The sequence below is a fragment of the Carettochelys insculpta genome, chromosome 12, assembly GCF_033958435.1.
Source record: "Carettochelys insculpta isolate YL-2023 chromosome 12, ASM3395843v1, whole genome shotgun sequence".
Taxonomy (NCBI): domain Eukaryota; kingdom Metazoa; phylum Chordata; order Testudines; family Carettochelyidae; genus Carettochelys; species Carettochelys insculpta.
The window spans coordinates 9498252-9513811 of record NC_134148.1 but is presented as its reverse complement, the minus strand read 5'-3'; the positions used below and the strand labels follow the sequence as shown (position 1 = coordinate 9513811).

The 15560-nt window shown below is 46.7% G+C and overlaps 1 protein-coding gene across 1 annotated transcript in view; it reads right to left on the bottom strand.

The window, feature by feature from the left end:
* The window catches only part of CIB2 (calcium and integrin binding family member 2), a 150690-nt gene that overhangs the window by 63718 nt on the left and 71412 nt on the right, over positions 1–15560 (bottom strand). The window contains exon 3 of the mRNA XM_075006833.1: positions 14170–14281. Coding sequence (XP_074862934.1) covers positions 14170–14281 — 112 coding nt within the window. The remainder of the gene's footprint in view (positions 1–14169; positions 14282–15560) is intronic.

Here is a 15560-nt window from a genome sequence, read left to right as displayed (position 1 = left end):
ACAAACTTGTGTAATGGCCACACAGTTGATACTGAGTTTTGTCATACCGCTCTCACTAAAGAAAGGTCCAAAATTTTCATGCAGCTCTTTTCCCCTATAAGCCTTTTCTCAAAGCCAACCAAGAAGCCTTAAGAATTTTACATTTTCTCACTGAGAAGACCAGATAGCCAGCTGCACTCAAAGGTAGCTGTGAGAAATTTGCCCCATAAAGAAAGACTGTGAAACTCTATTATATCCTAACCTTTTCTAAGCAACCCCTCTCAATTATAGGAGGAAGACTCTTATTCCTACAACTCGAAGTCTGAACACACTTCAAAAACAAACTTAGTGGAAGATTTACCCAGTGTTTTTCAGGTCCTTCAGGGCAGGGGACTGGTGACATAGGGGGTACAGGAGTTAGGGCAGAGGCTGGGGGTATGGGGTCAGGACAGCAGGCTGAGAGCATGGGGAATCCAGAAGTCAGGGCTGGGGGATAAGAAGAGATTCAGGCCAGGAGGGGTGAGGAGGGATTCAGGCCAGGGGTGGGGGGTACAGAAGTCAGGACAGGGGGTTGGGAGGTGTCAGGTGGCTCTGAAGGCATCGGGGGGCTCAGGGGCCTCATGGTTCAGCCACTGACGGCATGGAGAAGGGGAGGCGGCACTGACCAGCTTTCCCTTTTCATTTGATGAGAAACAGTTGTATTCCATGCACATCCCATTGTCCTCGCACAACCAATGTTGCTTTAAGCTGTAAGAGGAAGCTGCATACCACATTTGGTAGTCCTAGTTCTTACTGTTTAGGGGGAGCTCTTGAACAGACTTACAGATGGACAGATAGACAGATGCACAAACGCTGTCAAACATATAGTAATTTAGGAGCAAGTATGTTCTATTGCAACTGTATTTAACCAATGGATATTCTCTCACAATAGGCAGCTTCTTAGCCTTCATCTTTTGGGGCCTGTCAATGGGATGCACCACTCACCACTGAGCTGATGCATTTGCCTTGTCACTCTGTTTTCAAGGCCAGTGCCCCACCCCGCTAGCCCATCCCATACAAATGACATCACATGGGAGCAGCACTGAGATCTGTCAGTTGTCTTAACATCTTACATCTCGTAGGGCCTCTAACACCACCTGACAGTTATAATTTTTGTTGGTGCCCTCCAGCTCAGGAGTCATATTACTGAACTAAAGGCAAAACAGTTTCATAACCCATTACCAACAGCCAGAGCTTCCAGTTACTCCAGATCTTCTCTTTTGTAAATCGGAAGTGCGCTGACTCTTCTTATACACCCCACAAGCCCTTAGATATTGCCACAATGAGTGAGCGCCAGTATAACAGCTTAGGGATACATTTCATCACTATGTAGAATGTCCTTGCAGGGAACGGATGAGTCAAGGAAACAGTTTCTAAATCAAACAACTGTGACTTCTGACTCAATTTCTGATAGTGGCATAATTCAGTTACATGCAACGTTTCTGAAACAGCAGCAGCAAGCAGACTAACCACAACTAGGGCCATATTTCCATTCTGCAAAAGTGTATGGAATGCGAAGCACGTGCTGCTCTATCCTCTTATTGACCAAGTATATGAGCTTATTATTTTCTTCAGATAAACTTTCACTTTGTGTCAATGTAGATATGGCAACTGGCATTACTGGATATATAACATAGTGCCCCAAACAGCAACACTGTCCATTTGTGTATTGCACTGTTCATCCAGTAATCTTTCTGCAGCTCAGCACAGTATTATACCCATTATACAGATAAAGAGAAGTTACTCACTGTAGTAACGATGGTTCTTCGAGATGTGTCCCCGTGGGTGCTCCACGATAGGTGTCGGGCTCGTCCCGGCGCCGCAGATCGGATCTTTCCAGCAGTTTCTGCTGGACCGCGCATGCGCCAGTGCGCGCCGCTCCCCTGCACGCTCCCGGCCACGTGAGCGATCCGGTCCCCGCCAGTTCCTTGACCAACCGCCTCGGATGCTCCTGAAAAACACTAAACAGAGATCCGAAGTGGGGAGGATGGGCGGGTGGTGGAGCACCCACGGGGACACATCTCGAAGAACCATCGTTACTATGGTGAGTAACTTCTCTTTCTTCCTCGAGTGTCCCCGTGGGTGCTCCACGATAGGTGACTACCCAGCAGTAAGACAAGAAAGGGGGTGGGTAATCAGGTTATGTGCAGCTTGCCCCCGAAAGGACTGCTGTCGAGAGACGGGTATCCTCTTGGAATACCCTGTGTAGGGCATAATGCTTGGCGAAGGTGTCATAGGATGACCATGTTGCCGCTCTGCAGATGTCTTTTAGCGCAATGCCCTTGAAAAAGGCTGTTGATGCCGCCACTGCCCTGGTGGAGTGAGCCCTATGCGGGGCCAGTAAAGGAGTCTTTCTAAGTTCGTAGCACATTTTTATACAGAATACGATGTGCTTCGAGATTCTCTGCAAAGAGAGACCTTCTCCTTTTGATCTGGGAGCGAGAGAGACTAGGAGTCTATCTGTTTTTCGGAAGGACTTAGTCCTGTCTATATAAAAAGCCAGTGCCCTCCTCACGTCCAGGAGGTGTAGGCGCACCTCTTTGTTGGAGTTATGAGGCTTTGGGTAAAACGAGGGTAAGACTATAGGTTCGTTAATATGAAACTCTGAAGAAACTTTCGGAACAAAGGCTGGATGCAGCCGTAAGGATACCGCCTCCTTCGAAAATACTGTGCAGGGTGGCGTTGCCATAACTGCCGCGAGCTCGCTCACCCTGTGAGCTGACGTGATTGCAAGAAGGAAGGTCGTCTTTATCGTAAGGAGACGGAGGGAAACTGTGGCTAAGGGTTCAAACGGTGGTCCCATTAGCGCGTTAAGCACCAGGTCCAAGCTCCACGAAGGTGGAAGCGGTCTCCGAGGAGGGTACAGGTTTACCAGCCTCTTCAGGAACCTGGTAACCATGGAATGGGCGAACAGCGTGGGCCCTTCCTCTTCGTGTCGGAAAGCCGATATAGCGGCAAGGTGGACCTTCAATAAGGATAGGGAGAATCCGCCTCTCTTGAGGTCCAGTAAGTATTCTAATATTACAGGTATAGGCACAGCAAGGGGAGCTAACTGCTTGGTAGAATACCATGCAGTGAATCGAGTCTTTTTCTGCTTGTAGGTCTTCCTGGTGGAAGTCCTTCTGCTACTTTCTAGGACTTGTTGCACTCCCTCCGTACATGTGCTCTCTAGGGAGCTGAGCCATGGATTAACCATGCTTGCAGTCGCAGGCCTCAGGGGTGTGGGTGCACTATAGACCCCTGGGCTTGCGTGAGCAGGTCTGGCGCCACCGGAAGGGGCATCGGTGGGTGGTCCGACATGTGCAGGAGTAAGGGGAACCATTGCTGTCGATCCCAAGTTGGGACTACTATGATCATGTGGGCTCTCTCTCTCCTGGCTTTCTGAAAGACCTTGTGGATGAGCACTGTGGGAGGAAATACGTAGAGCAGGGGGCCCTTCCACGAGATTGCGAATGCGTCACCCAGGGACCCCCGTCCCAGTCCTGCCTTGGAGCAGTATTGTGGGCACTTCTTGTTGCGATGAGTGGCAAACAGGTCTATCTGGGGAAACCTCCATGCATGAAAAATTGGTTGTAGCAGATCGGAACGGATCTGCCACTCGTGTGTGAGTGCAAAGTGCCTGCTCAACTGGTCTGCCTGCACGTTGTGAGCGTCTGGTAAATACGAGGCTTTCAAAGTTATATTGTTGGCGATGCACCAGTTCCACAGGCGGACTGCTTCTGCATATAAGGCACGGAACCAAGCTCCTCCTTGTCGATTTATATAAAACATGGTGGAGGTATTGTCTGTATTGATCCCGACTACTTTGCCTTGTATATGGTCTCGAAAGTGTTTGCAGGCATTGAACACTGCTCTGAGCTCCAGTATATTTATGTGCAGCGACTGTTCCGTAGGGGACCACAGTCCCTGCGTCACCTTTTCACCCATGTGTGCTCCTCACCCTATGTGGGAGGCGTCGGTGGTGAGAAAGATACATATTTGTGATTGATGAAAGGGTACCCCTGTTAGCATATTCTTGGGGTTCACCCACCATTGCAGGGATCTGCGCACCTCTGTTGTGGGCGACACCACCCTGCGGACGGTGTGTGCTGCCGGTTTGTAGACGCTCGCCAGCCAGTGCTGCATGCTGCGCATATGCAATCTGGCGTTCTGTACTACGAACGTTGCTGCTGCCATATGGCCTAGCAGCTGTAAGTACATTAGAACCAGCACCGTGGGGCTGAAGGTGATGACTTGTACGAGGGAACCAATGGCGTGAAAGTGGGCATCTGGTAGATAAACCCTTGCTGTGATGGAGTTTATGCATGCCCCTATGAACTCTATGTCCTGTGTGGGGTCGATCTTTGACTTCGCCAGGTTGATGACCAGGCCCAGCGAAGAGAACGTGCCTGCTGTAACGCATATCATGCGCAGTACCTCTTCCTTCGAGGCCCCTTTCAGTAGGCAGTTGTCCAGATATGGGAATATAAACACCCCCTGTCTGTGCAGCTAGGCTGACACCACTGCCAGGGTCTTGGTAAATACTCTGGGGGCCGAGGAGAGGCCGAACGGCAGAACCTTGTATTGGAAATGTTCTTTGCCGACCATAAACCGGAGAAAACGCCTGCGAGCCGGGTGGATTGTTATATGGAAATACGCGTCTTGTAAGTCGAGGGTGCGAACCAATCTCCATCGTCCAGTGCCGTAAGTATAGAGGTGACTGTGATCATCCGAAAGCGTTGTTTGCGCAAGTACCGATTGAGGCCTCGAAGATCTAGGATGGGCCTCCAGCCTCCTGTTTTTTTCTCTGTAAGGAAGTATCTTGAATAGAACCCTTTCCCTTGGAGTTGCTCCGGCACTCTTTCCATTGCCCCTATAAGCATAAGATGGTCCACCTCCTGCTTGAGTCTCGCTTCGTGGGAGGCGTCCTTTAGATGGGGCCTGGGTGGAGGTCATGGCGGTGGGAGTGACTGGAAGGGGATCGCGTAACCCGTGGCTATGATCTCCAGTACCCATTTGTCTGTGGTGATCTTTTGCCTCTGGGCGTAGAATGGATGACATTGCACGATGGTAGTGATAGTGCAGCCCTCGATCTGCCTGTCAAACTTGTTGCCTTTGGCCCTGCCCCGAGGATGCACGGCTCTGTTGGGAACGTCGCCTGGGAGTTCTGTACTGTTGGTGCTGTTGATGCCGCCCTTGCTCGTAGCCCCTTTGGTAGTGAGCACGCTGGGGTTGATACAGGTATTGTCTTTGCTGAGGGTAATACTTTTTCTTCCTGTATGGAGGGGTATAAATCCCCAAGGTTCTGAGAGTAGCCCTTGAGTCCTTACTGGAATGAAGGAGCGAATCAGTTGATTCAGCAAATAACTTCTGTGTGTCAAAGGGGAGATCAACGATCTTCGCCTGCAGATCCCTCGGGATACCCGATGTCTGAAGCCAGGATTCCCTGCGTACGACCACTGCTGTAGCCGTTGAGCATGCCGCCGTATCTGCTACGTCCAGGGCGATCTGAACTCCTGTCCTCGAGGCTGCGTAGCCTTCCTGCATGATGGCCTTCAGCACTGGCTTCTTATCCTCTGGAAGCGAGTCCATGAGGGAAGTCAGCCTGGAGTAATTGTCAAAGTTATGGTTCGCTAGGTGTGCTGCATAATTTGCCACTCTCAACAGTAGGGTAGAGGAGGAGTAGACCTTTCTGCCGAATAACTCTAGCTTCTTGGCATCTTTGTCCGTTCCCCCTGTCTTGTACTGAGAAGTTTTCGACCTCTGTTGAGACGATTCCACCACCAGAGAATTTGGTTGTGGGTGACTGAACAGGAACTCCATGCCCTTCGCCGGGACGAAGTATTTCTTATCCGCTCTCTTGTTTTTAGGCGGAGCGGACACAGGGGTCTGCCATATCGTGGTAGCGGACTCCATAATTGCTTCGTTGAGCGGAATAGCTATTTTGGAAGAGGCCGGAGGTCTCACGTTTTTGAGGAGCTTATGGTGCTTCTCCTGCACCTCTGCTGTTTGGATGCCTTGCGTAAAGGCCACCCTTTCAAACAGCTCTTGGAACTGTTTGAGATCGTCTGGGGGATGGACGTCCCCTGGGGCCGTGGCCTCGTTGGGGGAGGATAGAGAGGAACCACTAGGGTAAGCCTCTCTGGATCCCTCTGGGTCCTGTTGACGGTGATACATCTTCTCGCTGGAGGCTTGCGAGGGGAAATCTCAGGGTTCCAGAATCAACTCCCCCTGAGATATTTGCGTTTCCGTCCCCGTCCGCGATTGCTCTCAGGGATAGTGAACCGTCTGTGGGGATCTGTCCCTGGTAGTATGCCTATGGTGTCTATGCCCCGCATGATAGGGGCGACCATGGCAACACGGGCACGGTTCCTGGGATGGAGACCTGGACCACTCTCGAGGCGCATACCCCCGGTGTCTGGGGGAGCGAGATCGTCTGGGTGATTGAGACAATGGTGAGACTGATTTGTGATAGTACTCCAGGGGGTCAAATCCCAGAAAAGGCGAGGGTGGCCCGAGCCATGGTGAGGCTGGCTGGAGGAACGGGGAGGGAGGCTCAGGGTAGACTGGGGGAGACCCCTGCCTCCTTGTTGGAGTTCGCAGCATAAGGGGAGGGCTTAGAGAGAGCAGCCCTGCAGCCCTGTCTGGAGAAGGGCTGCGGTGCCGGGTTTTCTCTGCTGCCTTTCCCCTCCCCTGTGGGGCTGACTCCCCCGCTTTCCGTGCCAGGGATCTCGGCCCCGCTGTCGGCGCCGCGCTTGGCATGCTTTGCTGCGGTGCCGCGCGGGTGGTCTCCCCTGGCGCCTGCAGGCCGCGTGCCTGCGAGCTCTCCACCGTCGGTGCCCCAGGGGTCTGTGCCGCTAGCTGCGGTGCCGCCGGTTCCAGCGCTTGCCTGGCCGCCGCTCTGCTCGCGGTGCGGGCCGGCTGTTTGATTATCAGAGGCTCAGCCTCTGCCACGTGCGCTTCTGTGCCGCCGCCGCTCGTCTGTGATTGCGGCTGGGGACTATGTGCTGCACCCGTCCCGCTCGCTGTGGCTGCCGACAGGGATCGGGTTGGCGAGAGCTTCCTCTGTTTTTGCACTGATGGGGTGAGGGAAGCCGCCTTCCTTTTATGGGCCCCTGCGGGTCCCTCTTGTTGGGGCCGCTCTGGCACGTCTGGCTGGAGGGCCTTATCAAAGAGCAGCATTTTTAGCAGCATTTCTCTGTCCTTCCTTGCTCTAGCCGTGAGCTTTGCGCAGAAGGAGCATTTTTGGATGACGTGAGATTCCCCCAAGCACCTAATACACCGACTGTGCCCATCGGAGGCCAGCATAGCTTCGCGGCATGACTCACACTTCTTGAATCCTGAAGAGGACATTGCAGTGAGTCTTTGAGTTGTTAATAGGGTACTTAGCACCTTCTCTGTGCTTGCTCCCCTCTCGGACCCAGCCTGCCATGGCAGGAGGCCTAATGGCCTTACGTCCCCGGGCCTCCGCTGCTCCTCTTGTTACTAAGGCTTTTATATACCTTTTTTTTTTTTTTTTGCAATAAGAAAAATAACAAGCTAACTTAAAGACTGAAAGACTGAAAAGAAACTCTAAAAACACTTAAAACATTAAATACGCTGACTCTGGCCGCAGCCTGAACGGATTCCAGCTGCAGCCGATGGCGGTTAAGAAGGAATTGGCGGGGACCGGATCGCGCACGTGGCTGGGAGCGCGCAGGGGAGCGGTGCGCGCCAGCACATGCACGGTCTGGCAGAAACTGCTGGAAAGATCCGATCTGCAGCGCCGGGGTGAGCCCGACACCTATCGTGGAGCACCCACGGGGACACTCGAGGAAGAAGTACATCTACAAACCGGTATAGAGGGGCCAAATCCTTGATCCCACTTTAGGTTCCTTGCACCACTTGAGTGACACATAACAAGTGGAAACTCGGTGGATCTGGCCCCCATGCAATCCCCCTCTGCACTAGGAATTCCCAAGGAATAACAGCAACTGGAGAGGCTTTATGCTATCCACCCTTGCAGGCAGCGTGGGAAGGACATGTGGACAGGTTACTTTTAAGCTCCATAGCCTCAGGTTGCTGGAATGTCCCCTTCTGACCACAGGCAAAGGGGCACAGATTAAAAGGGCAACACAAAGTTTGCTTTAGAGTTACAATGGTGGTTGGATGAGGAGCAACAGGAGGAGACGTTAAATCACCTTTGCCTTCCCTCCCCCTCAGCTGCACTGCATTTATCTTGTCATAACTGAGGCACAAGCCCAAAGATATCACTGGTTTTGCTGGGTGCTGGACATGTCTGACAATTAGGCCACTGATTTAAGTTCCAAAATGTGGATTTAGAGCCAAACTTTAGGCACTAATGTTGGACAGTCTGGGTCAATATATGTCTGAAGTTGTCCTCTGAAAACCAAGGTATCTAAAACGAAAGGCCATATTTGAAGACTATGACTATTAATATCTGTGCTCAGTGCCCTGCCTGTGAAACATGACTAACATTGACTCACCTTGAGATCAATGAAGAATGTTTTATAGATTCTGTTACAGGATATTTTACATAAAAGGATGTAGGCGACTGATTAAAAGGGTTCTGAAATATTTACTGCTCCGAAAACAGCCTTTTTTTATTATGAGTTATTAAACTGTTCTTTATTGCGACAAATATTTAAATTAACAATTCAATATTATCTTTTAAAGCATCATTTCATAGAAAGTTACAGAAGATAATGGTTCTTGTAGTACTGAATATATTAAACTAAACCTCAAATTGCCCTAATTTTTCTGTTGCTGCTGCTCTGCTATATAGTACAGTGAACAAGGGAGGGAATCTTTCTGGATTCATGGATTACCCATATGTTGTGTCACATTAAGAAAATGAATGATATTATATCAGGGATGAGTTGTGAGGTGCCAGGTAATATTTGGTTGGACACTGGTATGTTGTTTGGATTTTAGGAAACAATCGCTTGAACACAGAGATATGCTTTTCTATTTATTACCTTCGCATTACAAGCTAGAAGCTGGGCTAACCCCCTAATAATATAACTCAGTTACTATAGCATCAATCAGATGTATCACTACGACAACACAATACACAACAGACTGTGGGAGGGCCAGGGCGCAGGCCCCCTCAGAGGGAGCCCAAACAAGCAGAAGAGCCTGCGGAGCACCAGCAGAGCCATCACAGGCAGCTGGGCGGGAGATGGCTCAGCCTAATTGGGCCAGCTGACTCCATGACTGATCTAATAAGAGGCCTTTAAAAGCCCTTCACAGTGGGAAGGGTGGGGGGAGACTGTGAGAGGAGAAGAGACCAGAGTAGTGGGAGAAAGCAGGTTTGAGATTACACAGAGAACAGAACAGGTTGTGCTGGGGGGTGGCACTGTACATCAAAGAAAGTGCAAAATCAAATGAAGTAGAAATCATAATGAACCAAACTGTTCTATAGAGTCTCTCTGGATAGTAATCCCATGCTTGAATAATAAGAATATAAGGGTAGGGTTACATTACTGACCACCTGACCAGGTTTGTGACAGTGACTGTGAAATGCTCAGGGAGATTAGGGAGGCTATCGAAATTAAAAACCTAATAATAATGTGGGATTTCAACTACCCCATATAGACTGGGTACATGTCACCTCAAGACGGGAAACTGAAGTAAAGTTTCTTGATACCTTAAATGACTGCTTCTTGGAGCAGCTAGTCCTGGCACCCACAAGAGGAGAGGCAATTCTGGATTTAGGCCTAAGTGGAGTACAGGACCTGGTCCAAGAAGAGAATATTTCTGGACTGCTTGGTAATAGTGACCATAATATAATTAAATTTAAAATTCCTGTGTCTGGGAAAATACTACAGAGGCCCAAGAGTGTAGTATTTAATTTCAGAAAAGGGGATTACACAAAAATGAGGAAGCTAGTTGAACAGAAATTAAAAGGTACAGCACCTAAACTGAAATCTCTGCAAGCTGCATGGAAACTTTTTGAAAACACCATAATAGAGGTTCAACTTCTCCAATTTAGGAAACATTGTAAGAGAACCAAAAAAGTGCCACCGTGGTTAAACAATATAGTAAAAGAGGCAATGAGAGACAAAAAGGCATCCTTTAAAAATTGGACGTTAAATCCTAGTGAGGGACATAGAAAGGAACATAGTATCAGAGAGATAGCTGTGTTAGTCTGTAGCTTCAAGAACAACAAGAAGTCTTGTGGCACCTTATAGATTAACAGAGATTTTGGAGCATAGGCTTTCATGGGCAAAGATGCATGAGTGTGGGAGGGTGGTTTCAGAGCGGTATGTAGAGGGGTCTTGTTCCAGAAAGGAACATAAACTCTGCCAAGTGAAATGTAAAAATATAATTAGGAAGGCCAAAAAAGAATTTGGAGAAGAGCTAACTAGAGACTCAAAAACTAATAGCAAAAAAAATTTTAAGTACATCTGAAGTACTTATGAAACTAGGCCTAGCATCAGAAGTACAATGGATGATCAAGATGCTAAAGGAGCACTCAAGGATGATAAGGTCATTAGAGAGAAACTAAATGATTTCTTTGCATCAGTCTTCACAGCTGAGGATGTAAGGGACATTCCCAAAGCTGAACAATTCTTTTCAGGTAACAAATCTGATGAACTGTCTCAAATTGAGGTGTCATTAGAAGGGGTATTGGAACAAATTGATAAACTAAACAGTAAGAAGTCACCAGGGCCAGATGGTATTTACCCAAGAGTTCGGCAGGAACTCAAAAGTGAAATTGCAGAACTACTAAATGTGGTTTGTATGGAGGATAGCTAATGTGACGCCAATCTTTAAAAAGGGCTCCAGAAGTGATCCTGGCAACTACAGGCCAGGCAGTCTGACTTCAGTACCAGGCAAACTGGTTGAAAGTCTAGTAAAGAACAGAATTGTCAGACACATTGGTGAAAGTAATTTGTTGGGGAAAAGTCAACACGACTTTTGTAAAGGGAAGTTGTGCCTCACCAATCTATTAGAATTTTTGAAAGGATCAACAAGCATGTAGACAGGGGGAATCCTGTGGATGTAGTGTACTTAGATTTTCTGAAAGCCTTTGACAAGGTCCCTCACCAAAGGCTCTTAAGCAAAGGTAATTGTCATGGGATAAGAGCGAAGGTCCTCTCTTGGATTGGTAACTGGTTAAAAGATCGGAAACAAAGCGTAGGAATAAATGGTCAGTTTTCAGAATAGAGAGAGGTAAATAGTGGTGTCCCCCAGGGGTCCGTGCTGGGACCAGTCCTATTCAACATATTTATAAATGATCTGGAAAAAGGGATAAACAGTGAGGTGGCAAAATTTGCAGATGACACAAAACTACTCCAAATAGTTAAGTCCCAAGCAGATTGCGAAGAGCTACAAAAGGATCTTAATAAATTGGGTGATTAGGCAACGAAATGGCAAATGAAATTCAATGTTGATAAGTGCAAAGTAGTGCACTTTGGAAAATATAATCCCAACTATATATATAAAATGATGGGGTCTGACTTAGCTGTTACCAATCAAGAAAGCGATCTTGGAGTCATTGTGGATAGTTCTCTGAAGACATCCACTCAGTGTGCAGCGGCAGCCAAAAAAGCTAACAACACGTTGGGAATCATTAAGAAAGGAACAGATAATAAGACAGAAAATGTCATATTATCTTTATATAAATCCATGGTACATCCACATCTGGAATACTGTATACAGATGTGGTCCCCCCATCTCAAAAAAGATATACTGGAATTGGAAAAAGTTCAGAAAAGCGCAACAAAAATGATTGGTATGGAGCATCTGCTATATGAGGAGAGATTAATAAGACTGGGACTTTTTAGCTTGGAAAAAAGACAATGCGGGGGATATGATAGAGGTCTATAAAATTATGACTGGTGTAGAGAAAATAAATAAGGAATCGTTGTTTACTCCTTCTCACAACACAAGAACTAGGGGTCACCAAATGAAATTAATAGGCAGCAGGTTTAAAACAAACAATAGGAAATATTTTTTCCCACAACGCACAGTTAACCTGTGGAACTCCTTGCCGGAGAATGTTGTGAAGACCAAGACTATAGTAAAGTTTAGAAAAGAACTAGATAAATTCATGGAGGATAGGTCCATCAATGGCTATTAGCCAGGAAGGGCATGGACGGCATCCCTAGCCTCTGTTTTGCAAGAGGCTGGAAATGGGCAACAGGGAATTGATCACTTGATGATTAACTGTTCTGTTCATTCCCTCTGGGGCACCCGGCACTGTCCACTGTCGGACGACAGGATACTGGGCTTGATGGGCCTATGGTCTGACCCAGTGTGGCTGTTCTTATGAAAGGAGCAGGAGAGAGGATCAGGAACACCAGACACCACAGAGGGAGAGTGAGGAGCTTCAGCAGATCAAGAGTGGGGACTTGCTACTGCAACAGCCTGGAGAAGGTACCAGGGGGAAGTGGCCCAGACAGAAGAGCTGCTGCGCCAAGGGCTAAGGGAGTCAGCCCTTCCCACTAGCAGCTGCATGGGTCCCTGGGCTGGAACCTGACACAAGTGGGTGGGGGCTGGGTTCCCCCCAGACCATGCCTCACCCCAATGAAGGCAACTGGTCCATTAAGTGAGACCAGTGGACTGAACAGAGGCCAGAAGCCCAGGAACAAGACTAACTGTCACAAGACACGTAGCATTACCATGGCAACTAAGGATTAAGGCTTCCCATGTATGTAGAATAGGTATGATGAATTAGTGAAAACCCTTCTGGGGCTGGGTTCTGATGTGGATGGGACTGGGTTGTGTAGCTTCATAAGCTAGGGACCAAACATCTGGGCTTCAAAATAGAAAGACCATTTACCTAATTTTAGAGAAATGAGTCAAGTCACACATTGCGACTTTGACCACTAATGTCAAAAATTAGGTATGATCTATTTTCATAACATAGGAATCTAGCTAAGAAAAATCAGCATGTGAGTTTGATGCCTAACAAAATGACCCTACCAAAATGATAATACGACATATTAAATTAAGAATATCAGTATGCTAGAATGCTGGTGACAGCATTTACGATATTAAACACATTAATGCTGCTCTTCAACAAAAGCACTTTTTTGAGTTAAATTGGCTTCTGGGAACACATATGATGTAGTCCCAGCCATGAGTCTGCACCAGACTTGGTCCTCTGGGGACTAACAATGCTAAACTTAGGTTTCAGTTGGGCTTTAAATGCCTTTCAGTGCATGCTGACTTCAGAACTATGCATTTATTTTTTCATAAAAGTATTGCATTTCACTTTTGCTTCCATTCAGGTGCTGATTGCTGTGCTACATTATGGAAATGTTTCTAAACCATTGAAATAAAGACCACCAATTATGCCATATCTGTACTAGTTCCTTAAATATCTGAGTGAAACTTCAAATGATGGCAGCCATAAATGGACTGTAGTTTTTGCTATAACTCTATTAACCTATTTTATATAGAATATGTTTGTTTGTTTTCTATCATAGCTGGTACAATTCAATACTTTGCTTCAAAAGATTAAATGGTCTCTAGCGCTCTACACTTGTCCTACTGAACTATGGTACATTTAATTTTCTGTAACAGATAAAAAAGAGATGTGTCAGCTCATATTTCACACTCCCAATTTTAGTATGATGTGAACCAAACATTGGTTGTCTTATGGACACACTTTCCTCCACTGAGGTCCATGTGACATTCCTATGGGAAGACAAGTTCTTATTTATATGGAAACATAATAGGGGGTGTGTTCGCAGCTTCTTATTTAGGCAATTTAGCAGCAGGAAACAAGGAAGAGCAACCAACATCTGTGATAAACCAGCTCTCTGAAGACCACCAGTAAGTTCCCTACAGACCACAGTGTAAGACCTACCGGCTTCATGGTCTGAGAATGTGGCCAGGAGCCAGGAACTCCTGGGAGTCCTATCAGTTGTTTGCACACAGTTCACATCAATTTTAACAGGAGTTGCATTCATGCAGCTGCCATCATGATGAGGACCCCTTCCCCAACTCCAGGTTCTGGTCCTGGCACCCTTGGAGTTGGAGAAGTCTGTACTTCATGGAGTTACATTAATCATTTCCAGTGTCTGATACTGGTTTTCCCTTGAATGGTAGGGGACAAACTCAGTTTCTTACATCAGTTATTACACTAGCATAGTACCAAACTCACTCCCTTGAGGCAAATATAACATAATGCCATTTATAAGCAGTTAAAAGGAATACCTTGAGCTCAGGCATGTTAATTATAAGCTGTATAGGTAGTTTAACATCTGGATCCTTGGTGTAGTCCATAGGCACAATGTTTGGTGCCATTTCATGGTATCGGCCATGCAACCTGCAAAAAGAGAAGTGATATAAGTATATAATTCTATTCCATTCAGTAAAACAGACTCACGTTGTCTTGCTGCTCTTGGCCCACCAGGAGCAGAGCTGATCAAACGAATGTGCTGAAACTCAGCAGAAGCTACTCGGTTTTTTATCCTCATAAAGGAAGAAACCAGGACCTTCCAAACTCAAATTTCACCCTATAAACATGGCCTATGATGCTACTAATAACAAAATAAAATCATAACAACATAGGTTAGGGAGAGAACTGGAAGTCGGGGAGGCACAGACTTTTTGTATTCGCTTGACCCTTTGCGACTGATGTAAGTTTAGATCTTTACAGCAAATTCTGAATACAGATGTGGAGATGTCGTGGCAGCTGCTGTGGTTCAGTTCTACACTCCGATATGTCACCAAATGAGCTGGGCAAACTGCATAAATACTTCTACAAATATTGGCTCTAAATGGAATTACTTCTAATTTGCTTGCACCTCAATTGTGTCCTTTCATGGTAAATGCTCTAGGGAAAGAGTTAATGGGCAGCACCATTTACAGAAACAGCCAATTTTAAGAAAATGAAGAACATAAGCAGAAAACATACTTTGAATTTGCAAACATGAGTCTTTGCTCCACTGAGCCGATGTTAACAGAAACATTTCACGTGAAAGGTGGCCCAGATCCACAAAAGTATTTAGGCTCCGAACTGCCACTGATTTTTCAAGGAACCTAAATACCTTGTGTCCAATCAAATCCAACTGAGCTCAGGTTGTATGCTCACAGGTTGTATGCTCACAGTGAACTACTCTCAAATACCTGCAGATGAAACATTACTTGCAGAAATTATTTAAAGAACACATCTAAGAAAAAACAATTAGCTCTCTCCAGACAATTCGCACGTAAGAAAGAGATGAAACCTTAATGCACTATTTGCTATAAATTGTTCTCTCAGCAATAATGGCTACCCAGACAACCTGGGTGTCAGAGCTCCAGGCACAAGTATGATGAATGTGGTTATATGCTAATAGACAGGCCTCTGTCAGCCAGCTTGTGATTTATCAAATGCATTTACAAGGCTTTTTGTCACAGGGTTTAATTCAAGCTTTGGTGCAGTGGTTTGGTGGAATATAAATAATGATAGAATGAGAGGGAAGCAAAAAAGTGAAATCCTGGCCTAAGTGAAATTAATGACAGTGCTTCCATGCACTTCAGTGGCATCAGGATTTGATACCAATTGTGAAAGAAAGCAGAGAAGGACAGTCTTACATTCATGTTATAGGCGATGAAATGCA